Raw genomic sequence first — 20,290 nt, forward strand, 5'->3', positions numbered from 1 at the left:
GCTTTGTGTAAATGACAATCATTAATGCAGCTGGTTGCATAATAAGGATTTTATGTTCTGTTAAGCAGAATCCGGAACATCCTTTTATCCCTGACACATGAACACAGAATAACCTTTTGGGTTTTCAAAGCTCAGCTGGACTCAGTGGGAATTTTAAATAAGCAATATTACTGGCTGGACTGACCGCTACACAGGCTCATCTGTGTTTTTATCACAGATCCTTTCTCTGCTGCCTCAGAGAACTAATACAACCAAGCCCACTGATCATCTCCATTGATCAGTGGGCTTGGCCGCGTTGCACAACATTCAAACAGACATGTACATATTTGACGTAAATTTGGCACCAAGCTGAAATCCTCCCATTCATCCTGCTGCTATATAAAAGAGGAGACAAGCAGCTTCTGGTACTCATCAGGTCAGCTGAGGAGCTCGCTGTTACCAAGTGCTTTGCGCTGCGACTGAGACGGGACGAAGATGGCACCAACCAAGAAGGTAACACACACTCTGCAGAGATTTTCCCAATGCATCACACAGATTGAAAATGGGTTAATGTAAAGAAACTGCTGGAGGTGGATGTTCTTTCGTCTGTGCTGTTACTGGGAAGGTGTTCATGCAGCTTTTTTTAAAATATTGAACTGTGTCAAGGCGTTTAGTTGAAAATCCAGACTTTGTCAGTCCATGCTGATTTCTGGCAAAAGAAAATACAGCCTTATCTTTGCACCTTTGTACCCCTAAGGCACATCTGGTTGCATTTTTGTGATTGCGCAGTGATTTTTGATCAATTTTCAAATTATTCATCCAAAACATCAATTTCTGTTCCTTCTGTTTTGCAAGAACACATTTTATTTTGCCCTTTTTAATTGTGTTTTTTTTTTTTCTTAACTGAGGTATAAGAAAGAAGCACGACTCATCTTTTAAAGTATTAAACCCAGATTAAATAGATATTTCTTCTCACGCAGGGGATCCTGGAGCGTCTGAATGCCGGAGAGATTGTAATCGGTGATGGAGGTTTTGTGTTTGCTCTGGAGAAACGGGGCTACGTGAAAGCTGGGCCATGGACTCCTGAGGCTACTGTCACTCACCCTGAAGCTGGTATCACAGTTTTAATCTTACATTTAATCCAAATTCAATCTCACACTTTCACATTAAGGTGACAGGATATGTTTTTTTATCAGTGCGACAGCTGCACAGGGAGTTCCTCAGGGCGGGAGCCAACGTCATGCAGGCCTTCACATTCTACGCCAGCGATGACAAACTGGAGAACAGGGGTCAGGCACTGAAAATCACTGTAAGTGCCCAAGGACAGCACCTCAATGCTCCAAACAGGTCTTTTCAGCAAGCAGTAAAGGTGATAATCAGTTGTTTGTTTGTTTTTTCCAGGGAGCACAAATCAACGAGGCTGCTTGTGACCTGGCGAGGGAAGTTGCCAAGGAAGGAGACGCACTGGTAGCTGGAGGAGTGGCCCAGACTCCGTCCTACCTGAGCTGCAAGAGCGAGACGGAAGTGAAAGCCATCTTTAAGAAACAGCTGGACGTGTTTGTCAAAAAGAATGTGGACTTCCTGATTGCCGAGGTGAATTCATTTAGCTCTTAACTCGATAACGTCAAATCATTGATCGCTCCGGCTGTAGAATGACTGCTTTTCTCAAAAACCTGCTGAGTTGACTGACTGTTGTGCTGAATATATTCTGTGTATTCTATATCAAAAGCAAAAAATAAAAATAAACGGGAAAAATCTAATTTTAAAACTGTTTGTAAAATTATAAACTGATAAATGCTATTAGATTTTGTTATGTGATTTTATAATTCTGATGTGAATTCAGAACAGATTTGCACCCAAATCATCATTCCTGCATGTGCCGATGCAAAATAGTTACAGACGTGCACCAAAAACAAAGATGGAGCAATAGAGAGGATATGTGTTAATTCTGATTTATTTAAGTTTGAGGATGTATTTCATGTTTGTGATACAATTTTCAAATAGTTGCATAGTATTTATTGCATACACTTAGCAATAGTATGGACTTCTGAGTTTTCTTTACAAAATACTCTGTTTGCAAAACCATCACTCTTAAAAAAATATTTGGCCACCTGCAAAATCAACTTAAATTTTGCTTTGTCACACACCTCCATTTTTCATTTTTATGACAGTTTCTTTTTGTATCAGGCTTTAAACGGCCAAATGTACTTAGCCTGAAAAGTCATTTAATGCTTCATGCTGTGTTTATGTGTTGGCAGTACTTTGAGCATGTGGAGGAAGCAGGGTGGGCTGTTCAGGTGCTGAAGACCAGCGGGAAGCCAGTGGCCGCCTCTCTGTGCATCGGACCAGAGGGAGACATGCACGGCGTCTCGCCCGCAGAGTGTGCCATCCGGCTGGTGAAAGCTGGTGCGCCCTGAAGAGTTTGCAAAAATGAAACTTCTCAGATTTCTTCCTTATTTGACTGTAATATTTTTACTTTGAACTCCAAGGTGCCCAGATTGTGGGAGTCAACTGCCACTTTGACCCCCTGACCTGTGTAAAGACTGTGAAGATGATGAAGGAGGGAGTGGAGAAGGCCGGGCTGAAGGCTCACTACATGGTGCAGCCGCTGGCGTACCATACTCCCGACTGCAACTGTCAGGGATTCATTGATCTGCCTGAATTCCCCTTTGGTAACAACAACCTGCTTCCACATAGAAAAAGTGGAGAAAAGCGAATGTTGTAATTTAGCATCTTGTGTTTTTCCTGTCTGTGTTTTCTTGTTTCTTAGCCCTGGAGCCCAGAATCCTGACCCGCTGGGACATGCACCAGTACGCCAGGGAGGCCTACAATGCTGGCATCCACTACATCGGAGGCTGCTGTGGCTATGAGCCTTATCACATCAGGGCTGTGTCAGAGGAGCTGGCCCTAGAGAGGGGCTTCCTCCCTGCTGCATCAGAGAAACATGGAATGTGGGGTGCTGGTCTGGAGATGCACACCAAACCCTGGGTCAGAGCCAGGTAAAACATCTGCAAACATCAAGAACTCTGCAATCCACCTCTTTGTTTTTTTGTTGATTCTTTTGTGACACAACAAAAAAGTCATTTCTTTTGTTTCCATCTATAACAGGTCCCGACGCGAATACTGGGAAAACATCCGACCTGCATCTGGTCGTCCCAAGTGCCCGTCATTATCTACACCGGAGAGCTGGGGAGTGACCAAGGGCCACAGTGACCTGCTGCAGCACAAAGAGGCAACTAGCACCCAGGAAATGAAGCATGTGCTGGAGAAGCAGAAGAAGGTCAAATCTTCTGCATGAACATCATGCACTAAATAAATAGAAATGTGTCTGTCTCTTACGTCAACATGACAGAGTTTTTCACTTTAGTCCAGAAGCAATGCTCCAGTGGAGGAGTCTTAAAATGACAACCCCTGAAACAATAAAATCTGAGTTTGTTACACAATCTGAAAGCTCTGGGTCTGTTTCAATCAGTGGATCAGTGCAACAAATGAGTCATTTATTGCTTCTAACATATTTCACACATTTACTGATTCAGAAATTGACTCAATAACTTTCTAATACAAACTGAATTTACATTACCTTATAAAAACATTTTGTCACACTGCAACTACAAATTTTAATGCTATTTTAATTAAAGTTTTTGTGAAATTTGAAGGGGCCAAAAGAGCAACTCCTTTAGTGCATTGATCATATCTGGATTTTTCAGCAGCAGCTATAACGCTGAAATTGACAGAAATTCATAAAATATCCCAATTCTATTTTGCTATAACACTCAAACTTGAACATTTAGAATGAACCATGATGTAAAACACTTTCAGCAAAGGAAAACGTATCTCTAAACATTACACTAAACACACCGCCCACATGATGAAACATAACAGTGGCAGCATTATGGTGTGGAAATGATCTGTTTCTGCAGGAAGAGCTGGACACAGGGTAACACTGGAAGAAAACCTGAAAAGATCACATTTCAACAGCGCTAAAAACAAACAGCCAAAGTTACAAGAGAATAGTTTAACTCAATACATAACGGGTCAAAATCCAGATTCAAATCTATAACTTAGAATTTAAAGACCTCCATCAAATCTGACTAAACAGGAGCTATTTTGCAAAGTAGAACTGCAGAGTAGAGTTTAGACTTCAGGTGCGTCAAACTGGTTCAGAGACTGACTGAAAGACACTGATATAAACAAGTGGCTGGTGGTTCTGCAAAGTATTGCCTCAAAGATGGTGGTCACAAATATACATCACTCTTATAAGATTTGTATTTTTATCACAATGCATTGCTTTGTTTATCACATTAAACCCCAATATAAAACGTTATTGTGTGACTGAAACAAGACGCACTGTATGTGTCAAAAAATAATTTTAAAAAATCAAACAAACAGAAAACCACAAGCCAGCAGAGAAGTACACAGAAAACACGGAGAACCGTAATTAATCCGGACCAAACTAGACACAAAAACGCATTCCCAGTGCTCTCATTCAGTTAAAAAGGGGAGGTGTTGAGTAACTTGTCTTTTACCAATCAGAGTGGCCCCTGCACAGACCCCTCCCCTGCTTCAGGGGGATTTAATGAGGCCCCCTGCACCTCTCTGGTGTCACTTCAGCTTCTCAAAGTCTGAGCAGTCAGGGGTCCACACAGCAGCAGGAGAATGGCACCGACAAAGAAGGTATGTGTGAAAAACAGGAATGCTTTCTGAGAAAGCGTATTATTTTTGGTTTAGGACTGATTAACCCAAACTGCAGTTGGTATTTTACTAAGATGCTTCATTTCAAGGAGGGTTTTATTTTTCCTTTAACAACACGTGGGGGTCCGGTGGTTGTGGACTCCTAATAAAGCTTCTGCACAGCTGGCATACCAGAGTCACATTTCTCCAAAATGCCAACTGTTGCTGCAGAAATGAAACACCAGTGCAACTAATAAGATATGTTTTATAAAGCCTTGATTCTAAGCTTCTGTCCTGGAAATGTGTTGAAATCATGTTTTGTTTTTTGTTTTTTTACTTTTTCTAAACGGTAGATTGGTTAGAATAAATTTTTTAAAGTATTAAAAACATTTGCTTTATATTTTTTTAAGCTTACGACTGGCCTAAATTCTGTTGATTATGAAGAAAAAGTCAATTTCTTGAGTGTGGACTAGGAAGAGATCATCTTACATTAAACAGCAAGAATGAACAACGACAAATCACTCCTGCAAGGAAGGGAAAACGTAATACATTTTATTCGCTCTGCAGATTGCATTTCTTGACCTACTTGGATGCAGATTCATTTTGCAGAATCCAGATGGTGATAAAGTTTAACTCTTACATTTTGATAAAGGCTTCTGGTGTCAAAGGGTACAAGATTATTTCACAAGCAGCTGTTTTCATGACTCATTGCGACTGTGATAAAGCGGAATGGATTAAAAGATTTCAGGACACACATTGTACAACACATATTGGATTGTTAGAGATTAAAATCAGACGGTGTTCATAACATTGTCCTGGAATGAGAACAGAAGTTATTTTTGGCTCAGCTGATTTATTTGCAGCCTGATCCAATGTTTTACTGAAATCACTGATAAATTATTACAGGGTATCTTGGAACGTCTTGACGCTGGAGAGATTGTGATCGGGGATGGAGGGTTTGTGTTTGCCCTGGAGAAAAGAGGATACGTCAAGGCTGGGCCCTGGACCCCTGAGGCTGCTGCAGAGCACCCAGAAGCTGGTGAGATTAAACTTTAATGTTGAAATTCTGCTAAAAAAAATATTATTTCTGCATCTTCAATGATGAACTCCACACCAAATTAAGGTACTTATACAAAATGTTGAACTGTTACATTTTCTTCAGTTGGCATACAGGACAGGAATCTGATTAGCTCTCCTGCAACAATGTACAATTTCAGAAAATCTTTTCAAACGTTGACATTCTTAAAGTAAATGTTAAAGTAAAATCTCATTCAAGGAACACAAACAAATCAAGAAGGCTCTTCAAGTCAGTGGATTACTAAATCCTAACTCAGCACAATCAAGAAAACGTTCAACATTTCCTACAGGTTTATGAAATGACATTAAAACAAATCCTTATATGCTTCTTGTATTCTTATAATTTTTCATTTCATCCTCTCTGGTTGACTTCCAGTGCGTCAGCTGCACAGGGAGTTTCTGCGGGCTGGAGCCAACGTCATGCAGACCTTCACTTTCTATGCCAGTGATGACAAGTTGGAGAACAGAGGCAACAAGCTCGCCCTCACTGTAAGACAAGAGATTATAACTCTTTGTGACACTTTATGGATTTGCATTTCATTTTTAATTTTTTTTAAATTGGCCTACAGGGAGCTCAGATCAACGAGGCCGCCTGCGATCTGGCCCGGGAAGTCGCCAATGAGGGCGACGCTCTGGTGGCCGGAGGAGTGTCCCAGACTCCATCCTACCTGAGCTGTAAGAGCGACCAGGAGGTGAAAGCCATCTTCAAGAAACAACTGGACGTGTTCACTAAGAAGAATGTTGACTTCCTCATTGCTGAGGTAGAGATTAAGCTATTGAGGAGTAAAAATATTTATTGGATGTAGTATCTGCTGGATAGATGTTGATGACCATGATTTGACTGAGAGCTTTGTCCTGCAGTACTTTGAGCATGTTGAAGAGGCTGTGTGGGCGGTGGAGGTCCTGAAGGAGTCGGGAAAGCCTGTGGCGGCCACTCTGTGCATCGGACCTGAGGGAGACATGCACGGCAACTCACCTGGAGACTGTGCCGCCAAGCTCGTTAAAGCCGGTACGTAACAGAGTCTTTAACGTACCCCAAACTAATCGTTAAGTTTAAGTCTTACACACATACACAGCTGGACCCAAAGCTTTAGGTCAGTTAGGATTACCAAAATTATTTCACTTTACCAAGTGCCAGAATGATGAATGAGAGGATTTTTAAATTGATGTTTTTTTGTTTTTTTGACATTTTGGAATTATGAAGTATGTATGTTCTTAATTCATTTCATTGAATTAAATGTTTTAGTAATCATTGATGATGTCAAGGCTTCCAGGACTATTCAAAATGGAGGTAGTCCTGTGGATGTATTTTAGGGTAAAACCACGAACACACATGTGGTATTGGTTTTTGCTTTATGAGAAAGTGAAAAAGCTCACAAAATTGATAACAGCACGAGTAAAGAATATTACATGAAAATGTTGAAGAAACATCTCAAAACACCAACCGGGAAATAAAACCTCAGCTGCAAACGGTTTTCTAAATAGACACTTCCAATTTCATTTCAAAGTGGCTTAAGGAAAACAAAGTAATTATTTTTGATTGACCATTAAAAAAAATGCTGATCTCAGGCAGATAGAAAATTGTGCCCAGAAGATCTGAGTAAAGCTATAAAGTTGGACTATCAATCAAATATTAAGGGGATGCATGCAAACTTTGACTTGGTAGAACATTATTAAAAATATAACTCTCTCTCCACTTTTTCTGGCATTTAGTAAGCAGAAATAATTTAGGTAATCCTAACAGGAAAAGCATAGACAAATATAATGTGACACAGTGAGAAAATGGGTCATATTCATACAATATTTATCTATGTCTGTTTTCAACTGTATTACAAGAGCAAAAGGTGCAAAAATAAAAAAAAATTAAATTCAAGTAGTGTCAGAAATGTGGATCTGCTGTGGTTAAAGGTATGGCAGTAGGAAGTTTGTTTTATTAAATGTGGGTTATAAACATATTAAGGACTTAAAGCATTTGGTAATAGCACAATATCTTGCGACCAGAATAAACTTTTAATGGCATTTCTAGCTAAAGGTAATGACAAGGTTTTAGTTAATAACATTGTTGTGCGCTTAAATAAGGGTTTTCCTCTAACTTCTGCATGCTGTCTAGGCGCCCAGATTGTGGGAGTCAACTGCCACTTTGACCCCCTGACCTGTGTGAAGACTGTTAAGATGATGAAGGAGGGAGTTGAGAAGGCCGGGCTGAAGGCTCACTACATGGTGCAGCCGCTGGCGTACCATACTCCCGACTGCAACTGTCAGGGATTCATCGATCTGCCTGAATTCCCCTTTGGTAACAGCAACCTGCTTCCACATAGAAAAAGTGGAGAAAAGCGAATGTTGTAATTTAGCATCTTATGTTTTTCTGTCTTGTGTTTTCTTGTTTCTTAGCCCTGGAGCCCAGAATCCTGACCCGCTGGGACATGCACCAGTACGCCAGGGAGGCCTACAATGCTGGCATCCACTACATCGGAGGCTGCTGTGGCTATGAGCCTTATCACATTAGGGCTGTGTCAGAGGAGCTGGCCCTAGAGAGGGGCTTCCTCCCTGCTGCATCAGAGAAACATGGAATGTGGGGTGCTGGTCTGGAGATGCACACCAAACCCTGGGTCAGAGCCAGGTAAGGAGCAACCATTTGTCTTTTATTACCTCGGAAATGAACATATTGTGGCTTCTAATCACCAATGTGATCCAGCTAATCTCCTCACTGTCATTCAGAGCCCGCCGTGATTACTGGGAGAACCTGAAGCCAGCCTCTGGCCGCCCTTTGTGTCCATCCATGTCGGCCCCAGACTCCTGGGGTGTTACCAGGGGCCACGCTGATCTCATGCAGCAGAAAGAGGCCACCACCAAGGACCAACTCAAACAGCTGTTTGACAGGTCAAAGAACCACTGAGTGTTTCCCACCTGAAAGCAGATGCGAGTTAAGCAGCTGCATGAAGCACCTAAGCACAATATAGTGGACAGTTTTGTATAAACCAAGCAGCAATTTCTAACTTGAGACTGCACTGCTCTGTACATCGATTTCTTGGAAAATGAGGCCACAGTGTCTCAGGTTAGGAGTTAGCCACATGTTGAAAAAGGGACCTGTTTGTTTTCCATTATCCTGGACCAGTTTGTGAAATGAAGTAATATCTAATAAAACACAAATTGGCTACTTAACTGTGTTGAATGAAGTTTTTGATGTCTTACTTCTTCCACCATCAATACTAGAAAAAAGATTTGCACACTTCAAATTGTAAGCATTAAAAATATTAAAACTCTGTTTAAGTATGATCAGATTAAATTTATTCTTGTACTTTAGAAAGAAGAAACAAATTTATATGAATAAATATAATATTTTCCACCAGATAAATAATACTGTGTTATTACAGGTTTTGGGTTGTTAATGTCTTATTAGCTTTCATTTCTCTGTAGTTCACATCTACTATCAGTCATAAATTGTCAGATGAACTCCAAATCAACCCAAGCTTTCCGAGAATTTTCTTAACATTTAGAGAAAATATGGAACAACTAAAAATGGACATTTTTCCGCTACTGAAAAAAAAACATTACTTGAACTAGTCAGCCATCAACACTGAATGAGCTGCTGTATACTATGGAGAGCCGCGATCAGTGTTGTATAGTAACGAAGTAAAAATACTTCACTACTTTACTTAAGTATATTTTGGAGTACTTCATACTTTCCTGGAGTATGAAAATTTTTGATGACTTTCACTTTTACTTCACTATATTTCCGAACTTAATTGCGTACTTTTACTCCGATACATTTTCAATGTGTGGTTTAGTTACTCGTTACAAAAAAGCGAGAGAGAGAAACGCAAGTGTTTTGACCCCACCTACTGATTAGCAAGTAGCAAGTAGGCTACCGAACAAAGTGCCTGGGCTTGTTCATCACCACCAATAGGATACTTCTTCTTCTTCTTCTTTTCTATTATGGCGGATCACAAGCAACTTTAAGGTGCATACCGCCACCTACTGTACATGAGTGTGTAGAAGCATTACTTCATATCTATTAAATTCTACTTTTTAATTTTGTATTCTTAAGATAAATAAACAATGCTTTCCTTAATTTGTGAATATCTGTTATGTTTCCTTCATTTCCTAATATACCTTTAAGATTCCATTCATGCCCCATATTTCTAACTATTCTCTTTAATTCTTCCCTTTCGAGTTCATTTGACTTACAGTTCATCAATATGTGTTCTACATTTTCTTTCTCTCCACATCTCTCACATTTATCATTATTTTTCCTCCCTATTTTATAAAGCATGTCATTTAAGTAGGTATGACCTACTCTTAATCTACTAATTATTATTTCTTCTCTTCTGTTTCGTTCATTAATGCTTCGAATTCAAACTGACTTTTGTACTTCATATAATCTTCTTCCTTTCTTATCTTCATTCCACATTTTTTGCCATTTCTTGATTTCTTTACTTTTAATTAGGATACACCTGTTTCGCTTCTCCCATTAAACACAAAGCAAGTCTCGCAATCAGTAGCAGTCACATGGAAATTCTATCTTACAAAAACTCCCCGTCCAACTTGAAGAAACACATCGAGGTAACTTCTTATGAAATGGTTATAATCCTCGTGTTTCAGTAACTATAGCTTGGTCACTAGGCACTACTGTATTGTGAAATCTTGACCATAAATGAACTTTGTTTGGCATTGTTTCAGTTCCACACGTGGTGTATTTAGCTTAGGCCTAATGTTGACTGTAGCAGGCTACCTAGACTCCTCTGTTCAAGGGGGGACAGAAGCCATAGCGATAGCAATTTAGACTAAATTTAACGAATATAGGAAAGGCAAGCAAGTTCAAAACCAGGTTTACAGATGCCAATAAGCTGCATTTTCCTCCCAGTTCTTTTTTTCTTTTGCATAATGACCAGTTGTGTGCACCACCTACTGACTGTAGCATTGACTGATTCACTGATTTGTGAAGTAGAGTAATCGTAACAGATCTTTTTCTTCATGTTGGCCGCATTTTCTGTACTATTTATTTTTCTCATTTTCAGCACTGACCTTACTTGAAGGGAAAACTTAAGGCTTACAAAAACGTTGTATTTTCTGTCCTGGAGGGTATACTAAGAAGCTGGTTCAGTTGTAAAGCCGGTTAAGTTAACCTTGTGCTATAGGTAAAGCACCTAATTTTCTTAACTAAATGATGCCTGCAGGTATATCTATTAGCAGGTTTAATTTTGCCTGCACTTGGTTGTGTACATTATTTTAAGTGTATTTGACAAGTTTACCAAAATATAAAAAATGTCATTCAAACTGCATTTGCTTTGTTTTACTTTTTACTTGTACTTTTCATTACATTACTTGAGTACATCCATTTTTACAGTAATTTCCATACTTAAGTACAAGAAGTTTCAAATACTTTAAGACTTTTACTCAAGTAACATTTCAGTCAGTGACTTCGACTTTTACCAAAGTCATATTTTGGAGAGGTACTTGTACTTTTACTTGACTCTGAGATTTCAGTACTTTATACAACACTGGCCGCGATGCAACCCTCACACAAACGTAACTTTAGTAAATATAAAAACATATTGAATGAGCTAATACAGTGATAATTTTCCACATGGAGAATAACTTTTGCTAATAATGAAAATGATCTTTTAAATCAAGATTTTCATTTCCAGTTTGCCTGATATTAACATCTTTTTTTATCTGAAACATTTTAATGTACTAAAAATAATTTTTTTTAAAAGTGAGAGCGAGCGAGAGAGATAGAGATAGACAGAGAGAAAGAGAGAGAGAGTTGGAGCACTAAACGTATGCAAATTCTTGAGTATTCGTGCAGTGATGCATCTTGACCTATAAAGGATCTCTGATATGGTCCTTATTACTGATAGGATAGATCCTGGTCATATGACAACGTTATCTTTGCTCCAAAGGTAGGTTGAAATTAAAGATAGCTTCTCTTTTTCTAGTACAGTGAGCTTGTCTTAACGTTTAACATTATAAACAGACTCAGTAATCTTTTTTTTTTTTTTGTAAATCTTACGGACTTTACTGAATCTTGTCCTGTTTTACCTCATTCTGGATGACGGTCTTGTATTCGTCTGGGATATTCTTCCATAATCTGAAGGTTGCATTACTATGGGGCGGCTACTTGACCAAGCAGGACAGCCCCTGACAACAACGGCTATCTAAACGGTACAAATGTAGCTAACGTTTATTTAAGTTATCTGGTTGAAATGTGATCATTTCTGAACTGTGCTAAACAGCAGTCCCGCATCATTGCCTCCTTATTCTTCATATATTCTTTGCTTTGAACAAATGATAGCCCACCCGTTTTATTCTAGAAAGTACCTGTTTTTTGGCAATAACAACAGTGCCCTCTTGTGGTGGGTGTTTGTTGCTACAGGAGACGTTTTATACCCGGAAGTAAACCTTGAGGTCGTCATGGGGAGCAAAGTCAGCTCCAAAATGGCAGCTCCCACCGCTAGAGTAATTCAGGTAAAGTTGCTGAAGAAATTTGAATCGTTCTACCTCTCGTTTTGTTTGTTGCTATTTTAGTATATGGTTAAACTACAAAAATTAATTCGGGATGTTTTTGACTCATTTTAGTGAGGGCTATTGGCTGAAATACCTCTTGTACCCTTGTTGATGTCCTTGTTAAACCGAACAACTCGCAGTCGTGTCTTGTGTTTTGCTCTACTGCAACAGTATATTTCTAGTAATTAAAATGTGTTTCAGGTCACTTGATAATTTAGGTTTTTTTCTATATTATGGCCTGTTACAAGGTAGATAGGATTGAATAGTTGCACCTCAACGCTTTTCACCAGTGGCGCCCCCAGAAAATGTCCATAGGGGTGACCAAATTTATTTTCCATTTGGTAACTCAGGAGTTCAGCCGGCGGCTGTGTATTGCATGCTCCTTCACGCTTTTTTATTATTAAAATGACTATGCATCCAACAAATTTACCTCAGGTTGGAGAAACGCAAAGATTTCAGAAAACAGACATTTCATGCTGTTATTTCAATTATCATTAATTTGCCTGTTAATATGTCTTTGCAAAAACATCTACACAACCTAGAAAGACTGATTCTATTTGCTCAATTTGATTCAAGGCAACCAAGTTAATTAGGATCTTGTTACTCTCTGTGTTTTAAAAGTGTATATTGATTAACTTGAAGTGGTTGCTGATTTATAGCACAATAAATTGACTATTTTTCTCACAAAACTGGGTTAGGGTGGAAGCCTGTCTTACATTATAACAAATGTTCCCTTGAGAAAATCTCAATGCATATTAATGACTGGAAGGATTGATTCCTTATTAAATGACCCCTTATCTGTGTTTTTCTGTTTTTGTACAATTGTATTAGACATTTAATATTCTGTAAGCTAACCATATATCCAAACTTCAGCATTATATCAATTACAGATGTATCCATTAAGCTTTTCCTGGCTTATTTTCCATATAAAACTGTAAAACAGCTGAAACACTGACTTCCTTTAAATCTAGACTAAAAACCCGCCTGTTTAGGATTGTATTTGAAACTTAATTAGAAATTTAATGTTGGAACTTGACTTAATGTCGTGTTTTGATTGTTGATTCTATGTTGCATTGTGTTTCTGTGTTTGATGATGTAAAGCACTTTTAAATGCCTTGCTGCTGAAATGTGCTATACAACTAAAATTTTATTTGATTTTGATTTTATTTTGTTGTTTGTTGTTGTTGCTTTTTCCATACAGATGAACTTGGTTACTAAAAGAAGGCATCAAAATTCTGTACCTTTTTATGATTTTTTTTTAAAGCAATAAATGATTTGGGTTGTTATGTGTGTTTCTGCTCAGGCTGTTCGGCCACATGCTCCTTTGATCAAGTTCCCAAACAGACAGGATGTACCAAGGCCCAATGGTAAGTCTGTTTATAAAACATGTGTGAGATTTAAACAGAACCAACCATCAGAGTATGTGCCAAAAGCTTATGTCTTTACTGATCAAAAACATATCTGGTTTATTTTAGCAGAATGAGTTTTTGTTAGAAGCTGGAGAAAACACTTTAACTTTCCTGCAGCTGTTAAAATTAAGGATGGTTTTGCATGACGTTTTCTATTTATGCAGAGAAAGAGAAAATGAGAAGGGATAAGAAAATTTATTTGACAACAAAAACAGATTTCAATATGTGGCTTTCTCTGAAAAAAGCTTCAGCATAGGGGCAGATGCAAACAAAAACCAGCACTGCAGAAGATGTTCACCAACACCAGTTGTTTTATGCATACTTTAAGGACAGATTTGTAACACTAAGGAATCATTTTGGCTGTGAAGTTCAGACAAATGAAGAATGTGTAGTTGTATCTGATGTCAAAATGACATGAAACCAGCTCTAAAGTTGTTGGGAAGAGGCTTCCTTTCTTTCAGGTCACCTGTCCTTGACTTCAGAAGCCAAACTATTATCACAAGAGCAAAATCTACAGCAAAATGTTTAACTCTTTGTTTAGCTGCGCCTTATCTGATAAAAGGCTGATCCAGTTGCCACAATCTTGACCTTTGGCACACTCAACTTAAAAAAAAAAAAAACACAGAAATGTCTCCAGATACACTTCTGTTTGTCTCTGAGGGAGTGTTTCCTGATAATTCCACATGCTCTGATGTATTTATGCAAGCTCAATACAGTATAGTCATTTACTGGTAGCATTAAATGAAAGGATTTCCTGCTGTACTGAGTGTCTTTCACCATTGTTTGTTTTAGTCCAAGAGGCATTGAAACTGCTCGGTCTTAACGTTCCACAACACAACGCCCCCAGTTCAGCCTCAACGTCGTCCAGACCTCAAGTACCTTTGACTCCCACCCTGGGAACGCCGGACTCACTGGCCTCTGTTCAGCAGCTGCCCGCCAGGTACCGCAGGAGACCGTTAACTCTGGATGAAATGGACTACATCCAGGTGAGGGGTGCAGCCATAGAAGTATGACAAATTATTTTTATTACTTCATTGGTTTAGTAAGTTTATTTGTGTGCTTTTAGACTAGAAGAAGAAAAGTTTTTTTTTTGTTTGTACATTCATAGATATCACTTGAATGTTACTGTGTCCACGGAGGTAAAGCAGCACACTCAATAGATGGGGCTACCAGCTGGGGAAATGCGCGCACACCTCCAAATTCCACACAGAATGGTTGCAATGAGCAGAAATCTGTCTCTCCTGCATCATCTCATGCTAACAAGCTGATGAAATATTGATGCAAAAACCTCTCATTCATTGGAAAATACAGTGTGAGGAAATAAACTAGTGACAATGTAATAGCATTGAGATAGAATGGCCAAAAATGGGAGGTTAGAAATTGTGTTGAGTACTTGGAACACAACTTTTCCTGCTTACTCTAGCTTCCAACCACAGTCCAAAGACATGCACACTATAATGCCAAAAGTATACACCCACTCTTTCAAACCATTTAATTCAGGTGTTTCAGTCCCTTTCTTGGCCAGAGGTGTATAATGTCCAGCACTTAGGCATGCAGACTGCTTTTACAAACATTTGGGAAAGACTGGATCGCTCTCTGGAGCTCAGTGACTTCCTACCATGGTGGGATGCTTCCTGTGAAATAATTTCTTCTCTGCTAAATATTCCACAACCAGAAGTTCTTAACTTCTGTGGAAGCAATGGGAAAAAATGGCAGTTCTGCCGCAAAGTATTAGGGTGTTAAAAACCTTAAGAGTGGCGTCAGTGTGCACTGAGTGTCCTACTGAGGTAGGATGTAATTACAGTCCATGTGTGTGTAAAAGCAAATACCCTAGGTAATTCAGTGTATGTTTAATTATTTAGCACATTTAAATTGGACAAAGTGTGTGTGTTTGGATGTTTGTGTTGGCCCTGCAGTGAGCTGGTACCCTGTCTATTAGTGTAGGCTTCAGCTCCCCTGCACTGCAAAAACACAAAATCTTACCAAGTATTTTTGGTCTAGTTTCAAGTAACAGCAACGTATTGGAGGTTGTCTAAGTAAATAATGCCTTAATATTGATTTTTAAAAAGTACTAGTTCTAAAGGTGAATCATTTCACTTATAACACAACATTTTCCCATGTTATAAATGAATTAATATGTCAGTGGAACAAGTACTTTTTTATTAATATTAAGGAATTATGGGCTTAAAAAAAGCTCCTATATCTTTCTCAACAGTTACTTGTAAGTTTGTTTTGTTTTATTTTAGGTGTACTAAGATATTTGCACTAGAAACAAGATCAAAAATACTTGGTAAGACTGTTTTTGCAGTGTGAGAAGGATAATGTGGTTAAAGAAATTATTGGATATTTGGTGCTTTTTTTTTTCTTTTTTTAAACACTGAATTGTAATTTCTCTTTGCCTCAGCGTGGCGGACCAGAGTGATCCGAAACAATTCATTCTCTGCAGCCAAAGGAAGAGGAGTCTTTCTTCTCATCAACACAACCCTAATGCTGAGATTCATAGGATATATTACATAAATCCTATTGCAATGTACATAATGTTTATTTTAAATGATTGCAATTTATTTTAAGTTCACACTAAAGGATAGTTTCATTGTAATACACAAAAAAAAGCCATATTTTTTTTTTTTCTTCAATAAAATTGAACCATGACGGCAGTGGAGACAGCTTGGTTTTAAATGATCATTTAAATTTGATGGAGCTACACATGAACTGTAACTATCCTCAAATGCAAGTCGACAAAATAAAATGACATCTGGTTTTATTTTAAATCAGGGCAAACGTCAAAAAAAAAGTGGTTATTAAAATTTTTGAAACTGTTTTGTTGTGAACCACAGGATTAAATTGATTATAATGATTTGGTTTGTTGTGAAAATGTCTTTTTAAACAACACTGGCATCCGAGAAATATACGAAGCATTAGTTGAAAGAAGAGGCAATTGCTGCTGATCAGATGAACAATATTTAATTTGCTCCTCGGGTATTTTATTGTTGATACCATTGCTGGCATGCTTTAAATGGTAAAAACATTCACAACACTAATATTCCCATGTCAGTGCTTAACACTGGCCACCATTAATGTTCTCCAAAATAGAGTCCAGTGGGTTGTTCATTACCCAGATAAATGTTGGCACAATGTAGTACAGACATGACAGGTGAGAAGACACTCCGCCTACAGTCTCTGCTTTATTTTCTGCCAGAGCTGCATGTTTTCACCTTGAAGTGACACTCAGCCAGACAGATCAGAGGAGATTATTCTGCATTCACAAAAACAATACCAGCTCCTAAACACATGAATTAAGAATAATTCATGGTTTTACAAAAATAACTTTGAATGTTCCAAACCCTAATATCAAATACTACCAATGGACTTGATTAACAAAGTGCAGTATATCCATTAAACACAGCAACAACAAAACATTCAGTCACAAATGGCCACAACACTAGAAGAAACACTGAGGAATGCACAGGTTAATCATTATTTTCAGATATTTGTCCTAGATGTGAGTTGCTTTTGATACAAGCAGGTCTTTTTTCCCCTCCCCCTTTCTTCCCATAAACTGGAACATTTTCTTGCAAACGTGAGACTCAACACTGCACTTGTAATGTCGCAAAAGCGATCTGTGCTGCCGACGGAATCGTTCGTCAATCGTCGTTCTGCTCTTCTATTTCCTCAAAAGCTGGGAGGAAGTCGGCGATGGTGTCCACCACGTAGTCAGGCACGTAGCTGTGGTTGGTGCTCAGGTCACTGCTTCTGTATTCCTGGGCCTCCTCGATCTGAGACACGCCGGTGAGGGTGAGCATGGTGTCCAGGCCGCAGTTGGACCCGAACAGCATGTCGGTCTCCAGTCGGTCCCCGACCATCAGGCACTGGGCGGGATCCACGCCGCTGAACTGGCTGGAGATGCACTCGAACATGAAGCGGCTCGGCTTGCCGATCACAGTCGCTTTACGGCCCGACGCCACTTCCAGGGCGGCAGTGAGGGAACCAGAACCTACGGAGAGCAAAACATCAAAAACAGAAGGAGGCTCCAAGTGTTATGACATAGGTTTACACAAGTGTTCATGTCACTGATGTTAAATGTGTGTTATGCATTTGTATTTACATTGATGCAGCTTAAAAACTGCAAGAAATTCACATATAAAGTCAAGTAATTCATAAAGTTAATCTGTAATTTAAATAATATGAATGGGAGTAAATGTCAGATACAATTGGACTTTTGACTCACAAGCAAAACACTGATAGAAAATTAACACTGCACGTCACCTGGAATGCACTATTCCTAAGGTGGCAGCATGATGCTGCGGCAGGTTTTTCAGCCAGTCTGACTCTGAGATTTATGGCTATTATTGGGTAAAAAATGTATGTGTGTGTAAACCTGTCACATTAAGCAATAAATAAATTGCATAATAAATTAAAATGAATGCCATAATTTCCATTTGGGCAGCTGTCGTCAAAGAGGGGATTTGGACTATTTTTTGTAAATACTGGGCAATCCTGGGAGAAAAACTTTTAAAAGCTGCTAAAGACTTTAAGTTGGGACTGAGCTTCACCTTCCAGCAGCAGGGTGACCCTAAACATACAGCCAGAATCTCAATGGAAAGGTAAAGATTGAAGCATCTGCATGTGAAGGAATGCCCCAGTCGATGTCCAGACCTAAAACTAAAGGAGAATTTGCAATAAGACTTGAAAATGACGGTTAGAGGTCGCTCTCCTGACCCTAAATATTCAAACCAGGCGATCTATAATGCTGCTAGAACAGTTAATAATTCATTTGAATCATTACCTAGCCTAGTTGTTTCCAAACCAAAGGTGAGTTTTAATGGTGATTATCTGATATTATGTAGTCAGTTCAAGTTCTATTCACACAATCATATTCTATTCTGCATTCAATGAAACAGAAACATTATCTTCACAAGGATGTTATTTCTGTTTTACTGCACACTGTTGATGTTCAGGTGTGAAGAGGGGAAGAGAAACAATGAACAGAAAACAGCAACAATAACATTTGTAGTATTTGAAGCAAAAGGTGGGATGAATCACAGCAAAGATTCACACACACAACTCCAAAGCTTTAGGTTTGAACAGAGCTAAAGAATATTATATTAAACATAGGAGGGGAAAACTGTCCGCTTGAATTAGCTGATTGTAACTGGGTCAAGCTTCATTACTCCAATCATCATCATCATACCTGGCAGGATCCGTCCACCTGACAGCGGGTGCCACGGGTCGTTGTCGGTGGCCAGGAACAGACACTCAGGGTCCCTCAGGTAGCACGTAGCTTTGGCCAGTTTGAGAAAAGTCAGTTTGTCGTCGTGTCCCACCAGAACCGCTTTCACGTCCGGAGTCAGGTCGCAGTTGTAGATGGTGGCGTCCGGGTCGTCCGCCTCCTCCACGCAGGGGATCCCCGCCTCCAGCAGCTCCCTGCGGAGCCCCTCGCAGCCGATGACGAACACTTGGCCGCGGACCTTCACGACGTCCCTCAGGTAGAGGGCCGAGCAGTAGGAGGAGCTGAAGATCTGGTCCAGCATCACGTCGGTGAAGCCCAGGCGCGTGAACTTGTTCACGTAATTCTCCCGGGGCCTGGTGGAGTTGTTGGTGACGAACACCACGTTTTTCCCGCGGCGGATCAGAGCGTTCACCACCTTGGCCGCTCCCGTGATCTCATTCTCCCCGTGCCAGATGACCCCGTCGCAGTCGAAGAGGAAGAAGTCCTTCGCTTCGAGCAGAACCCTGATTTGCGCACCGCGAATTTTCTGGCAGCCTTTGAAGGCAAAGGCGCCTGCCATTCCGGCGTTTTCCTCCGTCTCTTCCGTCTTTCACCGGCTAGTGGTGCCCCATGTCAGAGGCTGCGACATAACGTGACGGAAAACGGCGAGCTTATACGGGACGACAACAAAACAGCGTCAGGAAATCACATTGCAGAGACCTTGATGCTGTTGCACAAATCCGACATAGAGGAGCTACATAAACATTGACGTCCAGCCACGCTCGCTTGTCCAGATCGACCAATCAAAACGCAGCACTGCAGCCAATCACAGATGAATGTGTCAGAAGGCTAAATCCTTGGAAAATAAAATTTCTCTAAATGAGCTAAAAAGGTTCAGAAGTCTAGAGCAAGGGCTGCATGATAAATCCTCAAAATTATTACAAAATAACTTTCCAGTAAAAACTGTTGCTGTGTTTGTCGCTCCAGAAAGGTTCTGTATGTTTAAATGTAAATATCTCTAATAACTGGGTTACTAAGTTGCAAGACCATGCGAACCTCATGACCTTGCTGGTGCAAGGTATGAGAAATTTCATCCATCATCAGGAAGCGACTTCCTCCTACAAGGCAGAAAATAAAAAATGCACATGTAATATTTTTATAAGCTACCTCAACAAATTATGTCAGCGCGATATCAAAAGATTGCTAAGCGATACAAAATTGTTTAAAGAGATCTTAAAGTTATACTCACCAGTCAGACAGACCGTTAGGATGTTGGCAGAGTGAAGCAGAGGAAGAGCCAGAAGAAAGATCATCCAAAAAGCAATACCCATGCTGTTATTAGCAGCATGTGCTGGTATGTAGCTCAAGTCTTTTCGTCAAACTCCGAAACAAATCAATGAAAACAGCACAAACAGAAAACAAAAGAGACTAAGCTAAA

General features: G+C 39.6%; 4 protein-coding genes across 4 annotated transcripts; 3 read left to right on the top strand and 1 right to left on the bottom strand.

The window, feature by feature from the left end:
* The first annotated feature begins 378 nt into the window (after positions 1–378).
* Positions 379–3,419, top strand: LOC116730429 (betaine--homocysteine S-methyltransferase 1-like). The gene is made up of 8 exons (XM_032579671.1): positions 379–492; positions 960–1,092; positions 1,176–1,288; positions 1,381–1,572; positions 2,238–2,385; positions 2,469–2,651; positions 2,750–2,978; positions 3,088–3,419. Exons 1-8 carry the CDS (start codon positions 475–477, stop codon positions 3,275–3,277), a joined length of 1,206 nt encoding a protein of 401 aa, XP_032435562.1. The 5' UTR covers positions 379–474; the 3' UTR covers positions 3,278–3,419.
* A 1,112-nt stretch (positions 3,420–4,531) lies between these two features.
* LOC116730431 (betaine--homocysteine S-methyltransferase 1) lies at positions 4,532–8,889 on the top strand. Its single transcript, XM_032579673.1, has 8 exons — positions 4,532–4,653; positions 5,557–5,689; positions 6,104–6,216; positions 6,297–6,488; positions 6,589–6,736; positions 7,838–8,020; positions 8,119–8,347; positions 8,446–8,889. The coding sequence occupies exons 1-8, from the start codon at positions 4,636–4,638 to the stop codon at positions 8,621–8,623; spliced, it is 1,194 nt and encodes a 397-aa protein (XP_032435564.1). The 5' UTR covers positions 4,532–4,635; the 3' UTR covers positions 8,624–8,889.
* Positions 8,890–11,635: 2,746 nt separating this feature from the next.
* kgd4 (alpha-ketoglutarate dehydrogenase subunit 4) lies at positions 11,636–16,469 on the top strand. Its single transcript, XM_032579696.1, has 5 exons — positions 11,636–11,892; positions 12,104–12,195; positions 13,538–13,601; positions 14,436–14,629; positions 16,048–16,469. Exons 2-5 carry the CDS (start codon positions 12,142–12,144, stop codon positions 16,063–16,065), a joined length of 330 nt encoding a protein of 109 aa, XP_032435587.1. The 5' UTR covers positions 11,636–11,892; positions 12,104–12,141; the 3' UTR covers positions 16,066–16,469.
* Positions 16,470–16,585: 116 nt separating this feature from the next.
* On the bottom strand, positions 16,586–19,649 carry pdxp (pyridoxal (pyridoxine, vitamin B6) phosphatase). The gene is made up of 2 exons (XM_032579684.1): positions 18,835–19,649; positions 16,586–17,637 (listed from the first exon to the last, which is right to left on the bottom strand). The coding sequence occupies exons 1-2, from the start codon at positions 19,430–19,432 to the stop codon at positions 17,288–17,290; spliced, it is 948 nt and encodes a 315-aa protein (XP_032435575.1). The 5' UTR covers positions 19,433–19,649; the 3' UTR covers positions 16,586–17,287.
* Between the last annotated feature and the right edge of the window lie 641 nt (positions 19,650–20,290).

The sequence above is a fragment of the Xiphophorus hellerii genome, chromosome 12 (genome assembly GCF_003331165.1).
Source record: "Xiphophorus hellerii strain 12219 chromosome 12, Xiphophorus_hellerii-4.1, whole genome shotgun sequence".
Taxonomy (NCBI): Eukaryota; Metazoa; Chordata; class Actinopteri; order Cyprinodontiformes; family Poeciliidae; genus Xiphophorus; species Xiphophorus hellerii.

Excerpts from the sequence above, each read along its gene's own strand:
- pdxp (XM_032579684.1), bottom strand. The coding sequence starts at position 19,432 with ATGGCAGGCGCCTTTGCCTTCAAAGGCTGCCAGAAAATTCGCGGTGCG. Across the intron at positions 17,638-18,834 it reads AGGTGGACGGATCCTGCCAG|GTTCTGGTTCCCTCACTGCC; the intron begins GTATGATGATGA and ends TGCTCTCCGTAG.
- kgd4 (XM_032579696.1), top strand. The coding sequence starts at position 12,142 with ATGGGGAGCAAAGTCAGCTCCAAAATGGCAGCTCCCACCGCTAGAGTA. Across the intron at positions 12,196-13,537 it reads CCACCGCTAGAGTAATTCAG|GCTGTTCGGCCACATGCTCC; the intron begins GTAAAGTTGCTG and ends GTTTCTGCTCAG. Across the intron at positions 13,602-14,435 it reads GGATGTACCAAGGCCCAATG|TCCAAGAGGCATTGAAACTG; the intron begins GTAAGTCTGTTT and ends TGTTTGTTTTAG.
- LOC116730429 (XM_032579671.1), top strand. Across the intron at positions 1,289-1,380 it reads GTCAGGCACTGAAAATCACT|GGAGCACAAATCAACGAGGC; the intron begins GTAAGTGCCCAA and ends TGTTTTTTCCAG. Across the intron at positions 1,573-2,237 it reads TGGACTTCCTGATTGCCGAG|TACTTTGAGCATGTGGAGGA; the intron begins GTGAATTCATTT and ends ATGTGTTGGCAG.
- LOC116730431 (XM_032579673.1), top strand. Across the intron at positions 6,217-6,296 it reads GCAACAAGCTCGCCCTCACT|GGAGCTCAGATCAACGAGGC; the intron begins GTAAGACAAGAG and ends ATTGGCCTACAG. Across the intron at positions 8,348-8,445 it reads AAACCCTGGGTCAGAGCCAG|AGCCCGCCGTGATTACTGGG; the intron begins GTAAGGAGCAAC and ends ACTGTCATTCAG.